A 26,890-nucleotide genomic window follows, 5' to 3' on the forward strand; every position below is an offset into this window, starting at 1 on the left:
TAATAATAATAATAATATTTATTGTTATAATAAATTAGTATAATACTTCATGTAACTATAATTACAATTTTATTATTATGTAATCCATATTTAAACTATCCATCCTAATAATAAATATAATACAATTTTTATTATTTGTAATAAATAATTTATTAAAATTTTACATTATTATTCTTTTTATAAATAAAATGATAATAGTTTTATTTTTAGTTTGGTGTTTAAATTAAATATAAATTTAAAAATCTTGATATTTCCAAACACAAGAAAATAAAGTTACTAGGAATCATATTCCCAAGAATTATTTTCGTTGCCAACTTTACTTTCCCGTGTTGAACTTGTGCCGAACCCAAAGTGAAGTTGTTAAAATTCAAAAATATATTACAGAATAACATTAAATTTACTTTAAATATATTAAATGTAAAAGGTTAATTGTGGGAATCATATAACTTAGTTTTACATTAGGGGTGGGTAGGTACGGTATACCTTACTGAAACCACCATACCGTATACCTTACCGTAAATTCGGTATCTGAAAAAACTATACTTTTACCTTATTAAAAATTTCGGTATACCGAACTTCGGTATACCTTATTTCCGGTATGACCAATTTCCATACCGATGTCGTACCTCATTTTCGATATACCGTACCAAAGTTCGGTATACCGTACGTTTGCGGTATACCATACTTTCAACATCAATGAAAATAAATAATTTGAGTTTTTAGAATATTATTTATATTTTATAATTTAAAAATATATATATTAAATATATTTTATTCATAATTATATTTATATTTCACAATAAAATTTAATATTTAAAAATATATAAATTATATTTATATTTTATGGTATATACCTTAATTTACGGTATATACCGAATTTCGGTATAAAGCGGTATACCACGGTGTATGAAAATTCATACCGTTACCTTACCGAAAGATTTCGGTAAGGTATCATACCGTACCGAAAATCACGGTATACCAAAAATTCGGTATTTTTGATATTTTTTCGGTATGATATGGCCGGTATTTCGGTATTTGGATATGTTTCCCAGCCCTAGTTTACATAATTGATCTTGCATAAATTGACAATATTATTGTTTTCTGTATGGTAATATTATCGGTTGTGACTGAGTTTTACAAATCACTATAGACTTCCTCTCAAGAAAAATCCATCAGAGTTTCGAGGAATATGGATTCATCGCCGGCAACCACCACAGGCGGCGGCGGAAACAACATTATGGTCTCGCAATCAACCGCTGCGTCGCCTATGGATTCTTCAGCCACCGCCGCCGCAACCTCAGTTGACGATCCTAAACAGAATTTAACTCAAGTTATAAATTCAATCCAGAAAACTCTCGCCCTCCTCCATCAGCTCTACCTCACCGTCTCCTCCTACAATGTTGCTTCCCAACTCCCTCTCCTCCAGCGCATGTAATTTCCTCCTTCAATTTCCACTTCCATTTTTTCAATTAGTAGTACTAGTACTTTTTGGGGATTAGGGATTCTAGGGTTTGCTGTTGTTGGGTACTATTTGGTCAATTGATGCTTGAAACTAATTCCTGTTAAAATCTTATTATTGATCATGATTAATTTGTTTTCCATAGATTTTTCTGTGATTGGCTCTATTTCCTGTGGTTTAGGAATAATCTAGTGTTGGAATTGGATAATATGACGAGATTAGCAGAGAAGTGTAACATTCAGGTGCCCATGGAGGTTCTAAAGTAAGACCCTCTTTTTCCTTCTTCTTTTTAATGATTGATAAAGCTGGTTTTTACTAGATTTTCTAATAATTGTGCCTCTTCTGGATCCACGAATTGTAATATAGTTTGATAGATGATGGGAAGAATCCTGATGAGTTCACACGGGATATGTTGAATGGATGCATTGCCAAGAACCAGATTACTAAAGGGAAAACAGATGCCTTCAAGGTTGGTCTTCATTTGCACAATAATACATTTATTATTTTGATGTGCGTTTGTTTTTATTTTGCATATTTATTTTACATGTATTGTGTTTAATGGTACACATTCTGTCTGAATATGGATATGCATCAGGAATCATGGATGCAAATAACTTCTGTAGCATTTTCATCAGCAAAATAAAAACTATGGACATCTTATTAATGTAGTTTCTTCCTTTATCTGCGTGCATGTTTTTTCTTGAATTGTCCCCTTAATGCAAAAAAAGTTGTTTATGCAAAGAGCTGTCTATTCCAATTTAACCTGTGGGGGCTAATGTCTAATATGATTGTGGGAATGGGGTATAGATCTGATAATCCTAGTATAAGTGATTGTAATGTTAAATCCTAAGCCAAGATTGTATGATAAGTTTATATTTTGAGTTTCCAAACTCAATCTGTTCGAAGAATGAGGAGTAAAGATCTGTTCTGGTGAATTGCATGATTTTGCATTTTAAGAAACAGATCATAATGAAGTATCGGGAATTCAGGAACGGTTGCTGATGACCTCCCCCACACCTCCAGAAACACAAATTTTATCTGATAGACTCAAACCAGAATATGCTAATTTTTCTTTGATTATTATTTAATCGATTTTGCAAACTATCAGATTCTGCAATAAACAATTTGAATAGTCAGGAAGGTGGGAACATTGGTTTAGACTTTATAATATGTTTTGACCCCATAGATAGGATGGTTTGGACTAATCACATGTTTGCTTGGTGCTCTAGAAGCTGCCTTAAGCAATTGCTGGAATTTTTTATTGAGTTAGGGATTTTTGAACTTCATTAGGATGACATTTATTCCAAATCAAACTGAATTTTTTAACTTCAGCAAGTGGGGCATAATCCTAATACAGAGGATGTTGTGTCTGTACGGGAACTTAGATAACTTGCATTATATGTTTTCCCATGTACTACTAGTTTTTAGTCTTAAAGACATGGTAGATGTCTTCGTGGCAAGATTAACATGTTGTAATAAAAGGTGATATGCTAAAAGGGAAGGACCTCTAGATTGTCTCTTTTCTTTTCCTCCATGTTGGTTGAGCTTAATGGAGCTTTTTTTGCGAGTTAGATTTACGGCATATTTAATTCACATGAAAATGCACCTAAAATTACAATCTGATCATTCTGGACATTATAGTTTGTACTGATGCCCTCTCATCTCACCAACATGGGGATAATATTTTAGCCTATTATGAATGATCTATGTATCGAAGCTTCTGTTGATTTCTTGGTGACATTTCAAATTACACTTTTAAATGGTAAGATCATTTGGAACATTTGTAGTTGGTGCTGCAGATTATGCAATAGAACTATATCGTAGTTAATTGGAATAAACATAATTATGGTTCTTGGTTGAGTGTTTGAGCTATGTCTTTTCTAAAGATGGTATTCAATAGACCTGAGCAAGGTCTTGGCAGTGTTCAGTGGTCAGTTCTGAACCAGTTGTTTTTGAAGAAGTATGGCTAGATATTGGAACAAGCATTCAAATTGTTAGAGAATGATCAACCTAGGCAATTGGTTTGGACTCCTAGTCAATACGCATTCTTCCCTTAGTGCTCACTTTGCACTTATTTCATTGTATTGCTTCGTGATGGTAGGAGTTGAATCTTTGAAATTTTAGCAACTTATATTCTCTTTTAATGATGTAGGGCCTGCGAAGACATCTCCTTGAAGAACTGGAGCAGGTATTTCCTGATGAAGTTGAAACTTATAGGGAGATACGAGCAGCATCTGCAGCCGTAAGTTTTTAGACTCTTGTTTTCTCTTTCGTTACAGGTTAAACCAGTCATATTTGCTATATTATGGCTTCCTCTACATTTTATGTTCTTTTATAGATTGTATTTCTTATATGACAATGCATGCTGCAGCAATGTTTATCCTTGTCTCTTTTTCTTCATTTGATCTTTTATGTTTCGATATAGCTTAGGCATGTTCTTTTTGCGCTTAGGAATGCATTTTGTGATGACAAGGCCTGAGCAACTAACTACTCCCTCGGCCCCCAAACAATAGTGATAAGAGTAAAGGCCGGAGACATATGAACAAGAACATATACTGGAAATAAAGAATTGAAAGAACAGGAACGGAAAATATCTGAATGGATAGAATTAACTAATGAAAGAAATACAAGAAACAAAGATTTGTCCCCGGGTCTACGTTGAAAGTTTCTACATTTCTTTCGGAGACACAAGACAAAGTTAATCCTCTTATTTCTAACTGTTAGTGTAACTCTCCTCTAACTCACCATGGGCAAGAGATGGACTCTCCGTGAGAGGACAGAACGTACTAGAGGAGATAGCTTGTTGTCTTGAACTCTTCCTTGTTCTTGTTCTTGTTCTTTCTTTGATAACAGACATGTAACTTACCTCTAAGGAGCTTACAGCTCGTGAGTGGCCATACAACTATTCTTCAGTCCTTAGCTCAAGTCGGAGTTAGCCTCAGCCATAGTAGGAGTTCGGAGGAGTCAAGTCAAGGAGGCGACGTTACAAGTGAGAAAATATAGCAACAAACCTAATCCTAATTTAAATAATAATAAATCCTAATAAACTTAATTTAAATAATAATAATAAATCCTAACTAAACTTAACTAAGTATGCATATCCTGCGATATGCATATCTGTATCAAATAGTCTATCTCTCTCTCTTTTTTTTTTTTTTTTTTCTATTTTGGTCTGCCTCACAAAATTAGTCCACTTTCATTTTTGGTAAGTTTTTGTTCTTTTATGAGGTGGACCTCATTCTCCATTAACAATACATTAATCACTGTTTCTTTCTATTTTTCTCCTATACTTTACTAATTTCGTATTAAAACTCGTGTTTGTGCAGGAGGCCAAACGATTGGCTCAAACCCAAAATATGCTTCCAAATGGAGATTCCAAAAGTTAAGATAGAATCTACCTTGATGTTTATGTTTGGGCATATAAATGAGATACAGTATCACTTAAACTTGTATGAAATGTATTGCGATATAATGTATCTATTTTCAGTCGCTAAGCTTAATAGAAACTTTACTGATTATTATGAAATGTTTTAAGGAATACCAGGTCATGCCGTCAAGTGTAAAGGTTGCTTTCTAGAAAATTTGTAAATATGACATGGGCTTAAAATTCCTAGAAATTTAACCAAATTAAATATTTATTTATTATTTTGTAGTATATATTCATTTTTCTAAAGATTCAACTTGTTTAGACTTTTCTTTCTTTTCTCATTTTTTATATTTCGACCAGTTGTATCATGCAGTCCTATACTATAATTTATTAAAAGAATACATATTCTATCTCTATCTAAAAAAATCTCTACCTCTCATAAGAGTATGCACTCTTTAATTTTTAATCATTCAAACAAAAATATGCAGTTTCTAATTTTGAAAACTATTTTCTCTCTAATAAGGTAAATCTTATTTTTCACTAACAATATTTTAATTAGTTTTTTTCTATCACTCTCTTATTTTACCAATTGTGCATTAAAATTTGTGTCCAATTAAAAGTTTATAATCTTGTGGGACGGAGGGAGTAATATTTGTGGAAGAAATAGTTTTAATACAAAATTGATAAGCTAAGAGATTGAAAAAAAAGAGTGATTGAAGCATTATTAGTGAAAAATAAGATGCACCTCATTAGCATGAATGAATAAAGATTGATCTCAATGGACGACCCAAAACAAAATAAAATAATAAAATTATTTCTCTTGGTCGGAATATATATTTATGTTTTAAGTAGGGAACCAAACAACCACATTACAAAGTGATGTAATGTTTGTGCATGGACGAGTAATTACATGTATATGAGGAAAATATATCAGTTTTTTTCTTGTTTTTTAATCTAAGTATAAGCCTGGATAGGTTTATATCTAAATTTTCGTTTTTTTGGCTCGAGTATCATAGTACTAAACATAATTAAGTTGATAAAATGTTTTATTTTTAATTAGCATTAGATTAGAGTTTGAGTCATCCAATACGAGGGTGTTCGGTTTGCAAGATTGTATCTCTGGATTAAATATGTAGTGTGTTTCGTTCATGAAATTCAATACCACAATTTAATTCTAGGTGGATAATCATGGATAACTAGTTATAGCTAACTCCCTCCAAATAAAATAATCTCACAACTCAATCCTAAATTACATCTTGATACTATTTTATCTGGAAAACCGAACACCACCTATGTATTAAATTTGTAGGTGTTTGAACTCGGAAGAAAAACCCAGAAAATTATATAGTACACTAAAGAAGAAATTCAGGAATGAATTAAAGTGCAAGGCTTACCCAACAGTATCTAATAAGGTCAATTCATGTAACTCTTTCCAAAAATAAGTCAAACAGTAGAAAACAGTTTAATTACTTATCAACCTAACAACTGAAACGTACCAAACTCTAATTAAATAAAACAAGTAAACCAACCTTAGCAAAATAATCGTGCTTCCCACTATAGTTGATATCTCCATGTACACTTCCACCACAAATGCATCAAAACCCACACAATATATATCATAGAATTTGATCTCATACACAACAAAATATTTGTAACATGCCAACACCCAAACACAAGGCCTCGACCCCGACACGGTCCCCGAACCCGGCCCAATCCCCGCCCCGGCCCCTCGAGGCGCCCTCCCACAAGAAAAACCCCTCTAAATCCACCAAGCTCCTCAAACGGTTCAGGTCGGTCTTCCGGTCCTTTCCCGTGATCAACCCCCCGTGCAAGATGCCAGGGCCCGCCCACACGGGGCGGACCCACGACGGCCACATGCACGGGGGGAGGCAGATGAGCGGGACCCTATTCGGGCACCGCAAGTCTCGGGTGAACCTGGCGATCCAGGAGCACCCGAGGTGCCTCCCCATGCTGGTCTTGGAGCTGTCCCTTCAGACGGGGAAGTTGCTCCAGGACATGGGGCTCGGGCTCGTGCGGATCGCCCTCGAGAGCGAGAAGAGCCCCTCGGAGAAGATCAAGCTGGTGGACGAGCCCATATGGAGCATGTATTGCAATGGGAAGAAAGTGGGGTATGCGGTGAAGAGGGAGCCAACTGAGGATGACTTGAAGGTCATGCAATTGCTCCATGCGGTGTCGATGGGGGCTGGGGTGCTGCCGGTGGAGGGCGGCGCGGCGGTGGCGGAGGGGGAGATGACGTACATGAGGGCCCACTTTGAGAGGGTGGTGGGGTCCAGGGACTCTGAGACCTACTATATGATGAATCCTGATGGAAATAGTGGACCTGAGCTTAGTATCTTCTTTGTTAGAGTTTGAATTACTTATTTATTAATCTTTTATGTAATTTATTTGTATACATTAGTGAAACCTAATTTGATTGTCATCACTATAGGCCTTGACTTTTGGTTGCTTTTTTCTCGTCCTATAATAATGTATCTTGATCGGCCTGCCTAATTACGAGATTAGATTATATCCCATGAATAATCTAACTTTGATAATCTAACTTTGATAATGTATCTTGTGATTATCTCTTATTGTATCTTACTATTATATTGTTTAACGAATCAAACGCCATCGATGTATTTCTTCGTGTAGTATATGTATGATGATTGTATGCTTACGTTTTGTGATATTATCACATTCTCACCAAAAATATAATTTTCGCAATACTAAATACTCCCTCCGTCCCACAATAAGAGTCACATTTTGTCATTTCGATCATGTCCCACAATAAGAGTCACATTTTGTCATTTCGGTCATGTCCCACAATAAGAGTCACATGTCACTTTTACCGTAAATGGTAAGTAGGTCTCATGTTCCACTAACTCACTTCACCCGCATTCTATTATAAAATCAATATAAAAAAGTGAACCTAATATTCCACTACTCTTTCTAACAAACTATTTTATACATTTCTTAAAATATGTGCCCACACCAAATGTGACTCCTATTATGGGACGGGGGAGTAGTTCATTTATGATACTCCCTCCATTCCATCTTATTTTCACAATACTTTCATTTATAATACTTCATTTACCCCATTTAAGATGGCCATTTTCTTTTTTGCTTTATTCCATTAAAAAATGTCCACTTATTTTGAAAAAAAAATTCTATCTTCTCTCTCTTTATTAATACTAGTGTCACACCCGTGCTATGCATAGCCCATTTTTTCTTCAAATTATGAAATATTTATTTAAAATAAGAAACAATATTATATATGGGTCTAAAATAGTAAATTTATTATAAGAGCATCCCCAATGGGTGCCGATCGGACGAGTGGAGTCGTGCATACGGCATGGCAAAAGAGCTGCTCATCGTTGTGCTCGTGCCGACGACACATCACTGCTCTTAGCTAAGAGCTCCGTCCCTTCTGACGGACACACGCGCCTAGGCGACGTGGCGCGCCCACATTGGGCGGTGAAGCTCAATCGCGCCCCCGCGACAAGGCTTCATTATAGCCGTTGCAAAAAATGTTTTTTTTTATTCAAAAAATGCAAAATCACTTCCCAATAAAATATATCCTTTTTTCCCCACTTAATTTATTTTTTCATTTTTTCCTCTAAAATTCACATTTTTCATCTATGAATAACCCCATTTCATCCAAAAAAATCACACCAAACAACTCTCTCAATCTCATTTTCTCTCTCAAATTCTCAAACACTCTGTGTTGCAAACATGTCCTGCGGTTGGAATCACAATTGGTTTGACTTTTGAGAGTCTGTCATCCGACTAGCCGGATACGGGTTTTTGGCTGCTCCTACTATCCAAGACTCGGGAATTCCGAGTGGCTACCAATCTTACTCAGTGGATATGCAAAATGTCGCTGATGAGCAACACGGGTGGACGCCTGAATCCGGCTCTGGCTCTGGTTCGACGCAGCCGTTGTCCCAAATTTCTGATGGCAACCCCCTCAATGTCGGTTGCGATCGCGGTGATCCCAATGCAGTGTACGGGCGAGGTTGAGAAAATGTTTGAGGCCTATGTTTCAGTGTCAAAAAGATGTAGCCATCAGCACGAACTAAAGTGGGAGGCAGTTCTGGGATCGCATCTGCAACATCTACAACTTCAACCGTCCGACGGGAACTTTTGTGCGCAACGCGAGTATGTTGAGCAATTCGCTTGGAAGAGCAAGCGAGGAAATATAGAAGTTCTGTTAAATTCTCTAAATTCTATCCCACATCGACTTGGTGAAGATCTCATCTAATCTATATAAGTGTGGATAACCCTCCCCCTTATGAGGCCTTTTAAGGGGTGAGTGACATTTCTAATATGGTATCAGAGCGGGCCCAAGTCGATGATGATTTTGTCTTTATCTCTTATCTACCTCACGAGTGGAAGACCGATGTCCTTTCCGGCCCACATCGATGATGGTTTCTCTTGCATTGCCTACCCATTTGATGGAAGACCGATGTCCTTTCCGGCCCACACGTGAGGGGGCGTGTTAAATTCTCTAAATTCTATCCCACGTCGACTTGGTGAAGATCCCATCTAATCTATATAAGTGGGATAATTAACACTAGTTAATTATTCCCTAAGCTCCAACTCCAAGCTTTAATTAAAAGCTAATTATGCCCAACTTTAATCCACTATTTCTCACTCACCGGAAATCGGATTTGAGAAAGTGAATATACTACATTTATCTACGTAAAATGTAGATCGACGCTATGTCATTTAATTTCAAAAAATTAAATGTCTCGTCACATTTATTATTTGGTCAAAATCCATTGACCGGACATATTTAATACCATGATTTCTACAATCCCCCACATGAGTGGAAATAGCCGAATGCATATGCATGCAGACACAAGCTCAACCCTCGAGAGGTATATAAGCATAAGGATAGGTAGTTGTTGACTTTGAACCCTCCATAGTCGACACCATCGGATACATAGGCGGCTTAGTAGCGCGATGCTTTGAACTAATCCCCCACGGCGTGCACCGAGACAATGGTGTTAACGCTTAAACACCTCAACCTCATCCGTTCTCACGTTTTGTGTCCATTGCGGTCTTGGACACCACTTTGGATTCATAAGTGCATTTTTTATGAAGCGACCACACTTCGCACTTACATAGGTGATTCTTAGTCAAGTACCTTGCCATACTTGGTCTCTTTGAGAATTCCATCTCTTTGAGATCCTTAAGAACCATTAAAAGTCATAGACTTAGCCTTTACCACTAGGCAAGCTCTCCAACACTCTATTGTTCTCTAGGGAATAGATATAGTTGAGTGTTTCTCATGAACTCTCATAGCTTAGTTGTCCCTTTGAACCAAGTTCTTGGGATCTCCAGTCATCATGGTTGGGTTACCACTATGATAGTTCTTTAGTTTGTGGATTTCAAACCCATTCCCTCTAGCAACTTATTCATTTGATCACGGTTTAACCCTTTGGTTAGCGGATCCGCTAGATTATCTATTGACTTCACATAGTCAATTGTAATCACCCCTGTTGTGATCAAATGTCTCACGGTGTTATGTCATCTACGTATATGTCGAGACTTACCGTTATAGAAGCCATTGTTTGCCCTTCCAATAGCTGCTTGGCTATCGCAGTGGATCAGCACTGGTGGCACTGGCTTAGACCAACATGAAATGTCTTCAAGGAAGTTCTTAAGCCACTCGGCTTCCTCACCAGCCTTATCCAAGGCAATGAACTCCGATTCCATTGTTGATCGGGCTATACAGGTCTGTTTTGTGGATTTCCACGATACAGCACCACCCCCAATAGTAAAGACATATCCACTTGTTGAAAGTGAGTCTCTATTATCGGATATCCAATTGGCATCACAGTATCCTTCAAGTACCGGGGGGTATCTCGAGAAGTGTAGCCCAAGATTTTGAGTGTGTTTTAAATATCTCAAAACCCTCACAAGAGCTCTCCAATGCTCTTTGCTTGGATTGCTCGTGTAACGACTCAACTTGTTCACGGCACAAGCAATGTCAGGTCGAGTGCAATTAGTCAAGTACATAATGCACCCGATGACCCGTGTATACTCTTCTTGTGCAACGGGCTCGCCTTTGTTTTTGCTCAAGTGAACGTCGAGTTCAATTGGAGTCTTAACCGGCGCGCCATCATAGGCTTTAAATTTATTCAATATCTTCTCAACATAATGTGATTGTGTTAAGATGATTCCATCATTCGTTCTTAGAATCTTCATTCCAAGAATTACATCGGCTAGACCAATATCTTAGTACTGTATCTTTTGGATCGGGCCTTGCACGCTTGCGCGATTCAGGTTCCGCATCTGCTGATTTAGAACTAGTGGCTTCTTCTTCCACTTGTTTAGAACTAGTGGCTTCTTCAATTCTTGTCTCAGAATTGGTTGAGACTTTTTCCTTGTCTTTGCAAGGAAATGTATTTTCGAGAAATACAGCATTCCTCGACTCAATTGTTGTTCCTACTGTGATAGTCGATATTTCAGACTTGTGAACAACAAATCGATATGCACTACTGTTAAGTGCATATCCAATGAAGATGCAATCAACCGTCTTAGGTCCGATTGTAACTTCTTTGGGCGGAGGAACCATCACCTTTGCCAAACACCCCCACACTTTGAGGTATTTGTAGGATGACTTCCTTCCCTTCCACAACTCATAAGGAGTGACATCTTTTCCTTTGAGAGGGGTCTTATTCAAGATATAGTTGGCTGTCAAAACAGCTTCCCCCCACATGTTATGTGGTAATCCTGAAGTTAGAAGCAGTGCATTCATCATCTCTTTTAGAGTTCGATTTTTGCGTTCTGCAACACCATTAGATTGTGGTGAATATGGAGCAGTTGTTTGATGAATTATACCACTTGCGTTGCATAACTCCTCAAACGGGGCTACATATTCGCCTCCTCTATCGCTTCGAATCATTTTGATTTTACAACCAAGTTGATTCTCAACTTCGTTCTTATAATTTTTGAACGCTTCTATTGCTTCATCTTTACTTCTTAAAAGATAAATGTAGCAATACCTTGTGCAATCATCTATGAAAGTGATAAAGTACTTTTTACCACCTCTTGTTTGCACCATCTTTAAATCACATACGTCCGTGTGAATTAATTCAAGGGGTTTTGTGCTTCGTTCAACCGAGTGAAACGGCAGCTTAGTCATTTTTGCTTCAAGACAAATTTCACATTTATCTTGGGTATCCAATTCATTAGCCTTTAGTAAATCTAAATTCACTAATCTTTTAATAGCTTTTGAATTCACATGTCCCAATCTACAATGCCACAAATTTGAAGACTCAATCAAATAAGAGGAAGTAGATGCTTTATTCTTATTAGCCAGTGGCTTTGGAACACGCAGTGTTGCTACACTAAGCTTGAAAAGTCCGTCGGTTACATAACCTTTTCCGAGGGACTTCCCAAACTTATACAATGCAAACCTATCGGATTCAAATACAAGTTTAAAACCCTTATTCACTAGTATTGATCCTGAAACTAGGTTCTTCCGGATGTCCGGAACGTGCAGCGCATCCTTCAAGGTGATTGAGACGCCAGACGTCATCTTGAGGATTACATCACCAACTCCGAGGATTTCAGACGAGGCTTGATTCCCCATGTTTATCTTTCTCCCTTCAACGTTGTTGTAGGTGGAGAACATACTCCTATCTGCGCAAACATGTGCAGTAGCACCTGTATCAATATACCAGCCACCCTTGTTGTTGTTAACAAGGTTGACCTCTTCAGTGACCACAGCAATGAAGTCGTTCTCATCCCAGTCCTTGAACTCCTTCTCAACGACGTGGGCAGCCGGCTTCTTCTTCTTGCTGCGGCAGTCTTTAGCAAAGTGGCCTGGTTTGCCACACTTGTAGCAGTCGCCTTCAAACTTCTTTGAAGGCTGCTTTCCCTTCCCTTTGTCATTTGGACGGTTTGGGCGAGAGCGTTTGTTGGAGGGTCCGCCCCGCTCCAACAGATTGGCCATGGCTTCATTTGGGGCGAATCCCTTAGCCTTTTGATCACTTTTGCGCACGTCGGCCTCGATGCGCAACTTCACGATCAAGTCTTCAAGGGTCATCTGCTTTCGCTTGTGCTTGAGATAACTCTTGAAGTCCTTCCAACTTGGAGGGAGCTTGTCAATGATCGTGCACCTTAGGAATTTATCGGGCAAGGTCATCCCTTCAGCCACTAATGAGTGGATGATCATTTGGAGCTCTTGGACTTGCTCCATGACGGGTCGAGAGTCGACCATTTTGTAGTCCATAAACTTGGATGCTACAACTTGTTCCGTCCCTGCAGCATTATCTATGCTATACTTCTTTTCTAGGTTTTCCCACATTTGTTTAGATGTGGTTACATTGGAGTATACATTATAGAGGCTATCATCTAATGCACTTAAAATAAAATTTTTACATAGATAATCCCCTTTTCTCCAAGCTTCATAGTCCGCCATGACTTCGAGCCTAGTCTCTTGGTCGCTTGGCGCGGGCGGCTCGTTCTCCGTGAGGAAGTTGGCGACGCCCAATGTTGTCAAGTAGAACAACATCTTTTGATACCACCGCTTGAAGTCAGATCCTCCAAACTTTGGTGGCTTCTCGGCAGGTGGCATCATTCTTGGTGTCAAAGGTGCCGCAGTTGGTCCTTGGAAGGAACCAATTCTGTTGCCCCCGAAGGAGCCAACAACGTGGTTGGGCATAGAGCCCCCACCATTCACGTTAGGCATAGCGCCCGCCATGGTCGTACCAGCCCCGAAGGGACTAGCACCCGCATGAGACCCGAAGGCCCCAGCATTCGTGTGAGACCCGAAGGCCCCAACACCCGTGTGAGACCCGAAGGCCCCAGCACTAGATCCATTAAAGGACCCGAAGGAACTACTCAAAGTGGAACCAACCGACCCACTCGAAGTGGATCCACCAGTGAGCCCAAGGGGGTTAACGAACTCCCGAGGGGTTGTTGAGGAAGAAGGATAGCGCTCGGGAGTGGGCATCATCGTCGGAATCGACGACGTGTTGACAGGTCCAGTGGTCGCCATGGTTGAAGGAATGGCGGCGGTGGTGGCGGCAGCGGTGGTGTTGGATTCCGTCGACATCTCCAGCAAAGGTGTATTAAGTTTCGAAATTTTAAGTTCAGTTTAGAGGTCAAAAACCCTTCAAAAGCAAGTTATCTCGTCTTGCGATTGTTGGTTCTATTGATTACAAGAGATAAAAGCCGGGCGGAATACAACCCAAAAGAAGGAATACAAGAAACGAAACTGAACTGAATTACAATGAAACAAATAAACCGTGAATGTTTAGCCGAGTCGAGGAGGCCTCTTCCCGCAAGACGAGATACGCCCCGGTAGTGCTCTTCGGTTTTGGCGTTTCGTCCCCAAAGGTAAAACGACTACGTCTCTTTTGATGCAGCACCGCAATCAGTAGAGCTCCGGCGAACTGGATGGAGGAGAGGGCAGAGCTTCGACAGAAAGACAATGCAGAGAGGGAGAGAGCTTATGATGCAGAGAATGCTTGGAATTGTGTGTCCTAATGCAGTGGTATGGCTAGCCTATTTATAGGCCAAGCCACCATGCAGGGTCAACCGAGCCATGAAGGCTCATCATGGCAGATTCGTAACCGACGTCGGTTACGACCGTGTGGCAGGCGTGTGCCTTTCGCATGTGGAGCGTGTGGATTTCTCACGTGGCAGCCGTGACTGTGCCTCGCTTGACGACGTGTCAAGCCACTTGGATTGCTGACTCGGCGGTGGTCCAAAAAGAATAGTTTGGGCCAAGCCCCAAGCCCCAAGCCCAAAGACCACCCAAAGACCAATTGCCAAGTCCAAGTCCAAGTCCAAGTCCAAGTCCAAGATCGAGATCGAGATCGAGATCGGGGCCCGCGGCCCGCGGCCGCGAGCACGAGCACGGGCGGGCGGCGGTGGCGGCGGCGGCGCGTGCGTGTGCGCGCGTGTGGGCTCTTTCACCCATCTTGGTCCACTATAATTATTAAGTAACATAAAGTCACTTAATTTATACACATTAAAAGATGTGTTAATCCTCCAATGTGGGATAATTAACACTAGTTAATTATTCCCTAAGCTCCAACTCCAAGCTTTAATTAAAAGCTAATTATGCCCAACTTTAATCCACTATTTCTCACTCACCGGAAATCGGATTTGAGAAAGTGAATATACTACATTTATCTACGTAAAATGTAGATCGACGCTATGTCATTTAATTTCACAAAATTAAATGTCTCGTCACATTTATTATTTGGTCAAAATCCATTGACCGGGCATATTTAATACCATGATTTCTACAACAATTGTCAAACATATTCTACAATTATCAAACATATTCTTTTATAAAAAATACATGTAACTATAAACATTAAATATTATAAACAATTTGCACATCCATATGCATATGCCTCTTTGTTCAATTTATTATTTTGTGACAAATCGAGCATGGTACCTGCCCGGGATTCCTCTATGACTCGAAGGTCCCTCTGTAATTGGACTCATAGATCCCTCTGTATTTGGGCTCATAGATCCCTCTGTAATTTCAGATTCAGGGCAAGACCGTCACAGATCCTCTTTAATCACATGATTCATCTACTTTCAATATATCATATGTAAAACATATGGATAGACAATTACATATTTCTCATCAAATAATTCCTTTAAAATATACTCCCTTATACCAATCATATATCCATCACATTTCATCATATAGTTCAAATATTAACTTTAATTTAACGCATAGTAATCAATCGCCTGACACTTATAAAATTAGAAATCTGAATTATACTCACCTTTTTATAAAGATAACCAAACTGAATCTTTTTACTTCTTTTCTTCTGTCTATCTCTCAACTTTCTCTCTTAAGACATTATTCATGTTTCTCTTCTAGCCTCTCCCCTTTCTTTCCTCAAAATGAAAACTCCTCCATCGTAACAAATATGTGTCTACATATTAGTACGCAAGTCCCTTTTTTTCTCTGCCCAAAATTAATAAAATGAACTCAATTCTTATCTTTTTGCTTCCTCTAGATTTAAGCATAAGAATTACTTATATTGCCACCTATGTGCTATATTATCGAAATTTATCCAAATTATTTAACTAATTAATATTATAAGTTGCATCATTGCATGTCTCATATATATATTTTGCATGTAGCCTTATAATTTGCCACGTAGAAGCATATTATATAATAATATATTAATACAATATTATCCTTCCTCTTATATTTTTATTATAGCCATGGTTACATATATACCAATATACTAGTGTGTGTGCGCGTATACGTATGCATACTTTACTTGTATAAAATATTTTCATGCATGTACACAATAATATGCCCACTTTTGTATAATAAGTTAAATCTACTAAAATAATACGCATACATTATATAATTAAGCTAATTGAATTGACAAACTAATAATATATTATTGTTTCATTTCATTTGTTTGTTTTTTATATATAATAATTTGGGCTAGAGATTTGTTTAGTTCCGTGACTTTAAAACCATATAGTTTGGATTTGTTTTCAATTTTTCATAACGGTTTTTTTGGTGAAATTGTATAGAAGCAGAAAAAAAATCATATGTGGATGTCATATGGCCAAAATCGATCGCTAATAATCACTGACGAATTTCTAAGCTCGATTCACAAGCACCGTGTGAATTTCAAATCATTCTGACTTAGAATTTTTTGGCACGTTTTCAGCGTCGCTGACGTCTACTGCTAGAACTGCATCACTATAGCTAGAAGTTTCTTAATTAATGATTATTAGAGATTAATTAACACTTTAAACTGAACTTAGTTATCTATAATTAACTTTGATGATTGTTTTACGATATAATACCTTTCATATATCCTTCTCCATATTGGTCATAGTAAGTAATCTTCTCCTAATTCCATATATTTTCTTTTCTCACGACAAATTATTTAATTGAAATAATAATATTTTATATTTTTGCAGTGGCAATATGGGATTCAAAATTGCATGCTCGACTCGTATGCACTTGCGGATCTAAGTAAGGAGCAAGGGGTACAACCGTACCCCAAATTCTACTGATATACTATATTAAAATCATATTAAATCAGTGTAATGTTAATGCTCCAGCGGTAGAGGCCTTCTTTACAGCCTATGTGAATTTATTTGTGTTTTTTTTGTCTATTCTCTCTTACACTTCTTTTGTAGCTTCTAATGACTCTGTTTAATTCTACTTTTAGTTTAATATGATTAGATTTATTCTTTGGCACTCTTCTTTCTTGCACTCATTTGTAGCTCTTTTATGACTTTTTTTATTATACTTTTTAAAAAGTATATAGATTTTAATCAATCTTTCTTCTAATGCATTACGTCTTTATTTTATTTTTAAAAATAATTGATGATTTTTTTTCAAATAAGTCGAAAGATGGTTTTGATAGCACATTTTGCGAAAGCTAAAATAAATCTTCATTGATCTATTTTAATGTACATGATTAAGTTTCTTGAATAAAAAATAGGAGTAAAAGCAAAGATTGTAATTTTGAAATAATAAAGAAAAGAAAACTGATCACTCAGATTTTGAAAGTTCTATATTATTGAAGTAATAATTTTCGTATCTCTAAATCAAAAATTCTGGATCCGCCACTGCTCGTATTTGTTATCAGGATTGTAATCGCGTGAGTATATAAGAACTTTTTTTATAGTATATAATAATTATTAGAATAGTTGGGAAAAGGAAACTCGAGCTATAGATCCAGAGAGACTTACGAGTAGTTTTGCTATAGATTCTACTTACCTATGGATTGTAAGTATATTCAACATTTTTTGGATTTTTAATTTTAATTTAATTTTCTATGTAGAAATTAATTATGATCTCACATTTCCTTTTAGTTTGTGGCAGAGATATTTTTTCGGGCAATTCTTCCTGTCTATGACAAAATACTACTTCTATTTAATTTTATGTATTTATGTGCTAGTATATAGTAGTAGTATATCATTAGCATTTATGACTAATCAAATTAATTGCTAAAGGATGGCATGTCTTTATATGGATGTGGTTCTCATTTCTACCTTTACTCTGAGTGTATTATTTATTTTCTAAAAAGTAATTTTCTATTTTTCGAACAAGTACTAATATTATAGTATTATGTTTATAACAATGCAGGCAATGTTGTTTGTGGGAGCAAAACTAGAAATAGCAGTGGCAAAAATGGCTCCAACTCATCTGGACTCTTCTTCATACAACAAATACAACAATCACTTTAGTTCAAACGCCCCTAGCTCGTTTTGACTCTTCTTCTTTTCATTCTCTTTTTGGTAAATATAGATTGAAGTTTCTTAATTAATAATTATTAGAGGTTGATTAATGCTTTAAATTGAACTTAGTTACCTATAATTAACTTTGATTCTTGTTTTATGACAGAACACATTTGAGATGTCCTTCTTCATATGTGTCATAGTACATAATCTTCTCCTAATTCATTATATTTTTTTGCAGTGGCAATTTGGGATCGAATACGGCTTCCATGAAAATGACTCGCTCTTTCTTATCAAGATTGTACTAGCGTGAGTGTATAAGGATTTTTATTAGTCTATATTTATTAGAATTTCTGCATTCACCCAAAATATTAACACGTACATTTGCTTAGTTAACTAAGAAACGTGTTAAATTAATTTAATGCAGGGTGATGATACAAGTCCTTTGCAGCCAAGGACGGAAGTAGAAACTAAATTCCGCACATTGTAAATTGAGCTGAGAAGTCATTCGACACACCACAGATATAAGGCTAAACTCTAATAATTTATAATTTATGTATATTTAATTTGCATTGCGTATGTGAAAGAATGACTTGAAATTCGCAAGGTAACTTGAAATTCGCACGATGACTTGAAATTAAGCTAACGTAGTTATATAATTAAGCTAACATAGTTATAGAATTATTTGAGAAAAAAACTAGTGAATTTGGGCTCAGTTTTATCATGGAGTGCACTATTTAGGCCCAACCCAAGTTTTATGAGATTTACTTATATTTGAATATTATTTGGACTTAAAAAATAATAAGAAGCCCAATGATTTGAATATATTGATACTATTAAGCAGTTACGCAAGGATATTAGGGTTTAGGATGAATTATTTTTTTCCAAATTCGAATAGATCTAATTAGACTCTATAAATTCAAACAGGTTCAAGTTATACATTAATTTGACACGGGAAATTCTATATAATAGGTTCAAGTCATACATTAAATTGACACTGGAAATTATATATAACAGGTTGAAGTTATACATTAATTTGACACTGGAAATTCTATAAATAAATATGAACTGAATCGAAAATTTTTCATTTTTTCTAAAAATCAAAAAGAAAAAATTGGTTATGGAGGACTATATATTAAGCAAACAATATTTAAATAAAATAATATTTCAATAAAGTTTTTAATTAAATATGATTTTAAATAAAGTATTGTCAAAATAATTTCAATTTTTTATTTTTAAAATATCATTCTAAACCAAAAATGTGAACATAATTTTATAACATTAGTTTGATTTGATCCTTTTATCTATCAAAAACAGACCGACTTATGAGATTGTTCTAATTGTTGTTGTTTATTTTCGCCTCTCTAAATTGGTAGCACTATCTTTTGTCAGCACAGAAACATGAGTATAAATGTTCTGTGATGTGATACCTCGTTTCTTTAAGACTTAAGTTTATTAAAAGAATATTTTACTGATTGTCCAATTTAGAATGGAAAAATATATATGGTCTTAATGTTTTATGTTTGTCTTATAAATGAAATTAATAGTTGTAAAAAATTTAAAAATAAATTAGAAAATTAGAGAAATTGACTAATATCTTTTATAGTAGTACTAATTTTTAAGCGTTCATTTGTATTTGAGAAAGTTATTTAAAATTGATTAGAATCACTAAAATTTGAAAATAAGTAGTAACAAAGTTTAATAACTATGTGAAATAGTGTAGTGGATGTAAAGTAAAAGAAGGAGAAGTGTTTCTATAAATGAATATGGACTAATTCTATGTGACGGACGAAAGAGGAAATTCGGCTTATTTCTATGAGATGGAGAAGTAATTCAGAAAGGGTAAAATCAGAGCAATTCACAAAATAATTTTCTTTTAATTGAAATTTTCATTGGAAAAAATATTAAAAAAACTCATAGTTCATATACTCCCTCCGTCCCATAGAAATATGCCAAATTTTCTTTTTCGTCTGTCTCATAGAAATAGTCCATATCCATTTATGGAACCATTTTTCTCCTCTTTTTATACTTTATCCTCTATGGGCCCCACCATTCACTACATTATTTCAACAATTTTTTTCTCATTTTCTCTTACTTTACTAATTATGCATTAAAATCCGTGTAATTTCCAATTAGCCTATTTCGATGAGACGAAGAAAGTATTAAAATTACTATAAAAAATGAAGTTTATGTGAAACCTCAGAAAATGCGAAAAGTCCATATATTTGGCTAACAATATGTCATAGTACTTCATATTTTGCCACATAAGTAATGATATGCGAAGTGTATTCCACATCGGTGCCATTTTAATATGAATTATATATTGATAAAAATATAAAAATTAAAAAACAAAAATTCAGAACAAATCAGAAAATATTACTCCCTCCGTTCCAAAAGAATATGCACTTTGGTTCAACACGAATTTTAATACAAAATTAGTAAAGTACGAGAGTTAGAGAAAAAAAAGAATTAAAGTGATTAAAGTATTGTTAGTGGAGAATGAATCTCAGAGAGAAAAAACGTTTCTAAAATTAGAAAGTATATATTCTTATGTGATAAACTAAAAAGGAAAGAGTGCAAATGGTTGTGGGACACGGTGTAGTAAAAGCAGTGTACGGTCCGGTTCATCCCTAAAAACCGTTTGCATGTCAGACCGCCTTGAACCATCAGAACCGACCGATTCGACTAGGGCTGGGAAAATATACCGAAATACCGCACTTACCGTACTGAAAAAATACCGAAAATACCGAATTTTCGGTATACCGTACTTTTCGGTACGGTATCATACCGTACCGACAGTTTTAGGTACGGTACATGTATGCATTTTGTATATACCGCGTCATACCGCAATTGCGGTATATACCGTAAATTTACGGTATATACCGCAAATAACACGGTATATCGACAAAAGCGATATTGTAACGATATCTAAATTTTGGTTTTGGTAATACTGCACGGTACGATATGCGGTATGACCATTTCAGCACGTATACCGTACCGTTCCAACCCTAGATTCGACCGGTCGGACCGGAAACCGATTTTTATGTTTAAAATGTTTTCAAAATATGATACTAGTAGGGATTGAACCCTAAACCTCTAGGTAAGATACCAACATATCTACCACTCCACCACGTGTACTTGAATGAAATATTGTGAACATTAATTATTCTTATACATTAAACTTGTAATTTTTTATCCACACAAATTAATAATTTATCTTAATTTTATACTTTTAAATAATTGTTAGTTGTGATATGTTTAATTTTAATTATCAGTCACTAAATTTTATTTTTATTGGTATAATAATACCTAAATAATTAATTTAACTAACATTTAATATTATATATATAATATAGTTTATTAAATATTACTTCAAACTTAATAATAATTCACGTTTAATTTTATATTTTAACTAATAACACTCGTATAGTATATATTTATCCAAATTAACTAAAAATTCGTGTTTAGTTGTATATATTGTCTATAATATTATTTCACCACATAAACTTTTTTGAATTAATATGAATTTTATCTATTTATATATATGTATAATCTGTACTACTTTTTTAACTACACTAATTAATAATTTATGTATTTAATTATTATGTAAATTTTATAATTCACTTATTTTAAATATTCTTCATATTTAATTTATATACAAATTTTAATATATCTTTTTGTTATATATTACTCCTTCCGTCTCATAATAGACGTCATATTTTCTTTTTTAGTTGGTCCCATAAAAGATATCACATTTCCTCTTTTGGAAAAAGTCCTTTCTCACATCAATTATAAAATTATATTTTCTCTCACCACTTAACACACAAAATAACATCTTGTAAAATCTAGTGCCACCTCCCAAGTGTGACATCTATTATGGTACGGAGAGAGTACTATTATTACTCACTAAATTTAATATATTTTGTAAGAGTATATTTAATTATATATATTTGCACGGTAAAACGGTTCGATCAGTAGTTAAACCGGTCGGACCGATTGAACCGTGAATCAGTAGTCTCGCCGGTTCACTCACCGGTTCGATTTTTAAAATAGAGTAAAAGTTACACATTTATTCGGAAGACGACAATCGAGAGAGGGACAGTCAACTAAAACCATACTACATGGCTGTCTGTCAAAATCCCCATCCCTCCATCTCTGTTTGATCGATGTTTGGGAACTATGGAGCCTTGAACGCGAGATCAATGCCTTCCTATGGCTATCACTGATCGGCGTAACCTCCTTTTTGCTTGGAAAACTAGAGAAGATTTTCCAGTTATGGCGCAAGGCACGCCTCATACCCTGCCCGCCTTGCCCTTCCTTCTACGGCCACGCCTGCCTCATCTCCACCTCCAATCTCCCCGGTTTCTCTCTTCCTCCTTATTTGTTATTGCTAATTTCGAATATATCTGTGCAATTTCGGAAGATTCATGTTTGGTTTTGGAAGGGATTAATGATGTTTTAAATTGTACACTTCCCCCCTTTCCCTAAAAATATAATTAGAAACGGATTTTAATTTAAAATTGGTAAAGTAAGAAAGAAGAGGAGAAAAAGTAGTGAAATTAATGATAGTGGATTGTGAGGTTCATTTCTTAAAATGAAGAGTAGCTGAGCAAAAATGAAGATTTTTTTTAGGAAACGGAGGGAGTACTGTAGTGTATTTATTAGAGATTATGATTTGAAATTCAGAACAACTGTTTGTGTGTTATGCATAAAGAGCTCCTTTATATGATGGACTGCATGTTTGCTTGTGATTCAGATGTGCTTGATAAGATGCATAAGAAATATGGTGGCGTTGTGAAACTTTGGCTAGCTCCTACGCAAGTATTGGTCTCGGTAGAGGAAATGGATATTATAAAAGAGGTACTTTTGAAGGCTGAGGATAAGCTGCCTTTGACAGGGAGGGCCTTTCGTCTCGCATTTGGAAGATCTAGCCTTTTTATCTCCTCATTTCACAAGGTTTGTTATATTTTGGATGTGTTTCAAGTAGCATTTTAGTTGATGTACATGTACATGTACATGTTAGTACAAGTGAGTTATGCCTTATATCCACCCCCCGTGTTTGATCCCGTTTCCATGTTATCATGTTTAGTCTAGAAGCTTACTTGATAGATATGTTTTCTATGCCGAAAACAACAGTCTGCTCTGAAGTTGAACTTTTCACACTTTTGCTGTAGGTTGAACATCAGCGGAAGTCATTAGAACTGAAACTTGGATGTGCGTTGCTTGAGAGAGCTACTTCAATTCCTAAACAGATATTGGTTCGTGTTATAGAAAATGCTCAAAGTGCAAGGCACGATGGAGCTGTGGACACTGAAACAATTTCTCTTCATCTACCTTCTACCATCCTCGGAGCTACAATATTTGGAGATATGTTTTTGGATTGGCCCAAAGTCACTCTCTTTAAGGATCTGCTACTGACGATAGCTAAAGACGCATGCTTTTGGGCATCTTATAGCGTCACGCCTTTCTGGAAAAGGGGTTTTTGGATGTATCAGGGTTCTTGCGCTCAGTTGAAGTGCTTAATGCAGGAGCTTATAACAGAGTGCAGGCAAAACCGCAAGTCAGGATTCTTATGGGAGTTTGATGCCCTCGGTCACACGGAACATGAGCCATGTGGAGAAATAATAAGTCTGATGTTCCACGGGTCTCTCACTATGGCTTCTCTTATTTCTAATATCTTGACAAGGCTTGTGACACGTGCAGACGTACAAGAAAAGGTACCTCATCTTACAAACAAAAAATCCATTATGACGGGAAAGTATAGAGAATAATGTAGATAACACTCTTCCTTACTTTACTTTTTCTCCACTCTAACTATTTATTATGATTTGTTCAGAACGAGTGCAAAAAGAAGTGACTCAACTATGAGGGAACAAATGGAGTACTTCTTAGTTGAGGCTAAAATAATGCATCCCTTGTGAATGGCTGAATTGTATAAGTGCATTGCTTAAGAATTCTCATATGAGCTTCTTTACCTGGATGTTAAACTGGATTACATTTTGAATTTCATGATTCTATTTCATTTTTTTCTCTTCCATGACAATTGAATTCCATGCCAGTTTTGCATATCAGTGGTAGTGCCTTTGATTGATGATGTACTTTTGATAGATCCATTCGGATATAGTTATTGACCAAAAAACTGGGAGAAGACTAGATGAACAGAATTTTGATATGTCACCCAATCTCTTGGCAGTTGTATATGAATCAGCCCGTTTACATCAAGCTGGACCTCTGTTGCAAAGATGCTCTCTCCAACACGGTAATTACTTTTTTCCTTACGACTTCAATTGTAAAGATAAAAATCTGCCTATAGGTTCACTTATAATTGGAATTCCTAGTGTAATTAGTAAAGAATTTTTATTATGGAGTATGTAAATCCATTCGTGAAGAAAGCTTTATCCATTAGCCCTTTCAGAGCGATTTCATGCAATCCTTGTTAGCTACAACTCCAACAAATACCCGATCCGTCCATGAATAAATGTCCCACTTTGACTCTGCATGGGTTTTAAGAAATTTAAAGGAAAGTGAGTGGAAAAAGTTAGTGGAATGTGAGTCCTACTTTTATATTCTCCTTTGTCCGATAGCTCAGGTTGTTATTTTGGCACAAAAATTAAGAAAAAGATGTTTAGTGAGTTAAATTGAGAGAGAATAAAGTATGAGAGAGAGAGAGAGCAAAGAGTTCATTTTTACAAAAGAGGAAATGAGTCAATTAACATAGGACGTCCCGCAAAGGAATACACGTCAATTTACCAAGGATGAAGGAATTATTAGTTTTATCCTCGTAAAATATGTGTTAAATGCGTTAGTAGAGTGCGGGGTCCATTTACTAAAAAATAGTAAAAGTGAACATTTAATTGACATTTAATGGCGGGCTGAGGGAGTAATAATGAAGAAGGAACAACAACCTTAGCAGCTATAGTGAATAGGTGCAGTTTTATCCTATTATTGTCCTACAGTTTTGATTTATGTGGCTGATACAGAGTGAAAGACGGATGATAGATTGGTCGAATTGGAATAATGTGATGAAACTGACTTAATACAATACAATGCTATAGAAAGAAAAAAGAACACACACAAACTGTATAAGGGATTTGTCTGAGAGAAACGATAACAACTTAAATTTATTAAAGAAAGGGACGAATCCCTAACCGAGAAAGGCCAACACCTAATCTCACGACACTTGCCGGTCACAACTATTTTGATCCCTTGGATGCTTCTACTTCTTGATCGTCCCCCAAAATATAGATGAATGCATCAAGAGTCCAATGCCAATACAACTCTGTAACAAATCAAAAGGAAATCAGACTCAAATCTTAAACTACTTGAAGTATAGAATCATACTCTATAGAATGTTATTCTCTTAGACATTTGTTTGTGTAATCTCTCCTTCAGATACAGTGGCTAAATTTTTATTTCTTTGGTGCTTTTTGAAGATTTGAAACTCAAAGATGGTACAGTGATACCTGCTGGTGCTATTATTGTCGTACCTGTTCAGCTGGTTCAAATGAATAGTTCAAACTGGGGGAGCAATGCTGCGGAATTCAATCCATGCCGATTTCTAGCAAGTACCAATGTCAGATGTCTCGTTGACCAAAAAAATACTTTGACAGGTAAAATATAGTTTAAGCCCCCTCACAATCAGGAGCAACTGTGGTGATTCTAATCCAAGATTGGTTCAGAATAATAGCCCCTCCTTGTTAAAACATTGCCATTTCTTTATGGCTCGGTTTTGATAAGTGGTAGATAAGTGTGTAGATGAATGACAAAAGGGGGGCCACATTCATTGTTGGAGTATTGTATTTAATTGTAAATGCTTTTTAAGTGTGTGGAATGTTTGGTTTTTATAGAACCAAGTTGTTATAAAGAGGGGGTTAAAGGGTGGTAGTGGGGTAGTTGCCAAAATTGAAATGAGCAATGTTTTGGGGAACAGACTAAAATAGCAAAATGGACAATATTTTAAGGGATGGAGGAAATGCGTTTTTTGGCGTTTACATTGTCAAAATTTTATGTTCAATATTTTAAGGGAAGGAGGAACAGGCTAAAATAGCCAAAATTTTATGTTATAGATTTACATTGTTTTGATGTTTACTGTGTCTGCTGGATTATGTCGGATGCAGGACATACTTCCTCCGTTGCAAAAGTGGCAAAGGAAGTCGAAGCATTTCTTCCTTTCGGGTCTGGCACTTGTGCATGTGTGGGACAAAAGCTAGCCATCCTCGGGATTTCATCATTGTTTGCTGCATTGATTGAACATTACGAGGTTTGCAAATCTGATCCAAACATAAAGTGTTACCATTCGATCACTTTATAAAGTTTTTGCACTGGTCACTGCAGTTAAGACCGCAGCTAGGATCCGAAGGCAATCTGAAACCAAAGGCAAATAACTGCGTTCTCCAGCTCGATTCAAGTCTGCAGATAGTTTTCGTAAAAAGGGGCGACTGAAGAAGCTATTTTTACTCACAAGTTAACATGGGCTTATGTAGTTTTTTGCTTGGTAAGTTTTTATATTTGGCTCTAGGGCCTTTGCTTCCTGTTGTGGAATTGTAATTCTGCTTTTTTCTCTCAAATGAGAGCGCTATACATTTGCAGAAATAAATGTTCACACTTACTTATGCTAATATATACTGCCTTATTAGGTAGTTTGATGGAGAAAGAAAATGATTGTGAGTTGATATTTTTTGGCAAAACATATGTACAGGTTCTTATACTAACAAATTTTGTTTCATTAGGTCCTTGTACAAATTTTTGGCTCATTAGATCCTTGTACTAATGTTTTATTTCATTAGGTATTTTTATAATTTTTAGTTTTATTAGGCCCTTATACTAATGCATTTTGACCACGTAATTAGGTACGAACGTTG

At 36.1% G+C, this 26,890-nt stretch overlaps 3 protein-coding genes across 4 annotated transcripts; all 3 read left to right on the forward strand.

Annotated features, from left to right (window-relative positions):
* Positions 1-1,119: 1,119 nt before the first annotated feature.
* Positions 1,120-4,985, forward strand: LOC121796987 (mediator of RNA polymerase II transcription subunit 10b-like). Of its 2 annotated transcripts, none has more exons than XM_042195736.1 (5): positions 1,120-1,431; positions 1,641-1,721; positions 1,826-1,928; positions 3,612-3,701; positions 4,786-4,985. In XM_042195736.1, exons 1-5 carry the CDS (start codon positions 1,190-1,192, stop codon positions 4,843-4,845), a joined length of 576 nt encoding a protein of 191 aa, XP_042051670.1. In that variant the 5' UTR covers positions 1,120-1,189; the 3' UTR covers positions 4,846-4,985. The 2 variants fall into 2 exon arrangements, with proteins under 2 accessions (XP_042051670.1, XP_042051674.1); XM_042195740.1 differs by lacking the exon at positions 4,786-4,985 and adding an exon at positions 3,911-4,760.
* Positions 4,986-6,482: 1,497 nt separating this feature from the next.
* Positions 6,483-7,199, forward strand: LOC121744006 (protein MIZU-KUSSEI 1-like). The gene has a single exon (XM_042137475.1). The coding sequence runs from the start codon at positions 6,483-6,485 to the stop codon at positions 7,197-7,199; it is 717 nt and encodes a 238-aa protein (XP_041993409.1).
* A 1,501-nt stretch (positions 7,200-8,700) lies between these two features.
* Positions 8,701-26,711, forward strand: LOC121744085 (cytochrome P450 734A5-like). Its single transcript, XM_042137557.1, has 8 exons — positions 8,701-8,984; positions 22,110-22,390; positions 22,786-22,985; positions 23,204-23,746; positions 24,138-24,288; positions 25,463-25,639; positions 26,147-26,289; positions 26,364-26,711. The coding sequence occupies exons 1-8, from the start codon at positions 8,701-8,703 to the stop codon at positions 26,469-26,471; spliced, it is 1,887 nt and encodes a 628-aa protein (XP_041993491.1). The 3' UTR covers positions 26,472-26,711.
* The last annotated feature ends 179 nt before the right edge of the window (positions 26,712-26,890 follow it).

This window comes from Salvia splendens, chromosome 1, assembly GCF_004379255.2.
Source record: "Salvia splendens isolate huo1 chromosome 1, SspV2, whole genome shotgun sequence".
Taxonomy (NCBI): domain Eukaryota; kingdom Viridiplantae; phylum Streptophyta; class Magnoliopsida; order Lamiales; family Lamiaceae; genus Salvia; species Salvia splendens.

What these genes read in the sequence shown, in the direction of transcription:
- LOC121796987 (XM_042195736.1), top strand. Translation starts at nt 1,190, where the DNA reads ATGGATTCATCGCCGGCAACCACCACAGGCGGCGGCGGAAACAACATT. An exon ending in CTCCCTCTCCTCCAGCGCAT is followed by an intron (nt 1,432 to 1,640) that starts GTAATTTCCTCC and finishes CCTGTGGTTTAG; the next exon opens with GAATAATCTAGTGTTGGAAT. An exon ending in GGAAAACAGATGCCTTCAAG is followed by an intron (nt 1,929 to 3,611) that starts GTTGGTCTTCAT and finishes TTAATGATGTAG; the next exon opens with GGCCTGCGAAGACATCTCCT.
- LOC121744006 (XM_042137475.1), top strand. Translation starts at nt 6,483, where the DNA reads ATGCCAACACCCAAACACAAGGCCTCGACCCCGACACGGTCCCCGAAC.
- LOC121744085 (XM_042137557.1), top strand. Translation starts at nt 8,701, where the DNA reads ATGTCGCTGATGAGCAACACGGGTGGACGCCTGAATCCGGCTCTGGCT. An exon ending in GTGCAGACGTACAAGAAAAG is followed by an intron (nt 23,747 to 24,137) that starts GTACCTCATCTT and finishes TACTTTTGATAG; the next exon opens with ATCCATTCGGATATAGTTAT. An exon ending in AAGATGCTCTCTCCAACACG is followed by an intron (nt 24,289 to 25,462) that starts GTAATTACTTTT and finishes TGCTTTTTGAAG; the next exon opens with ATTTGAAACTCAAAGATGGT.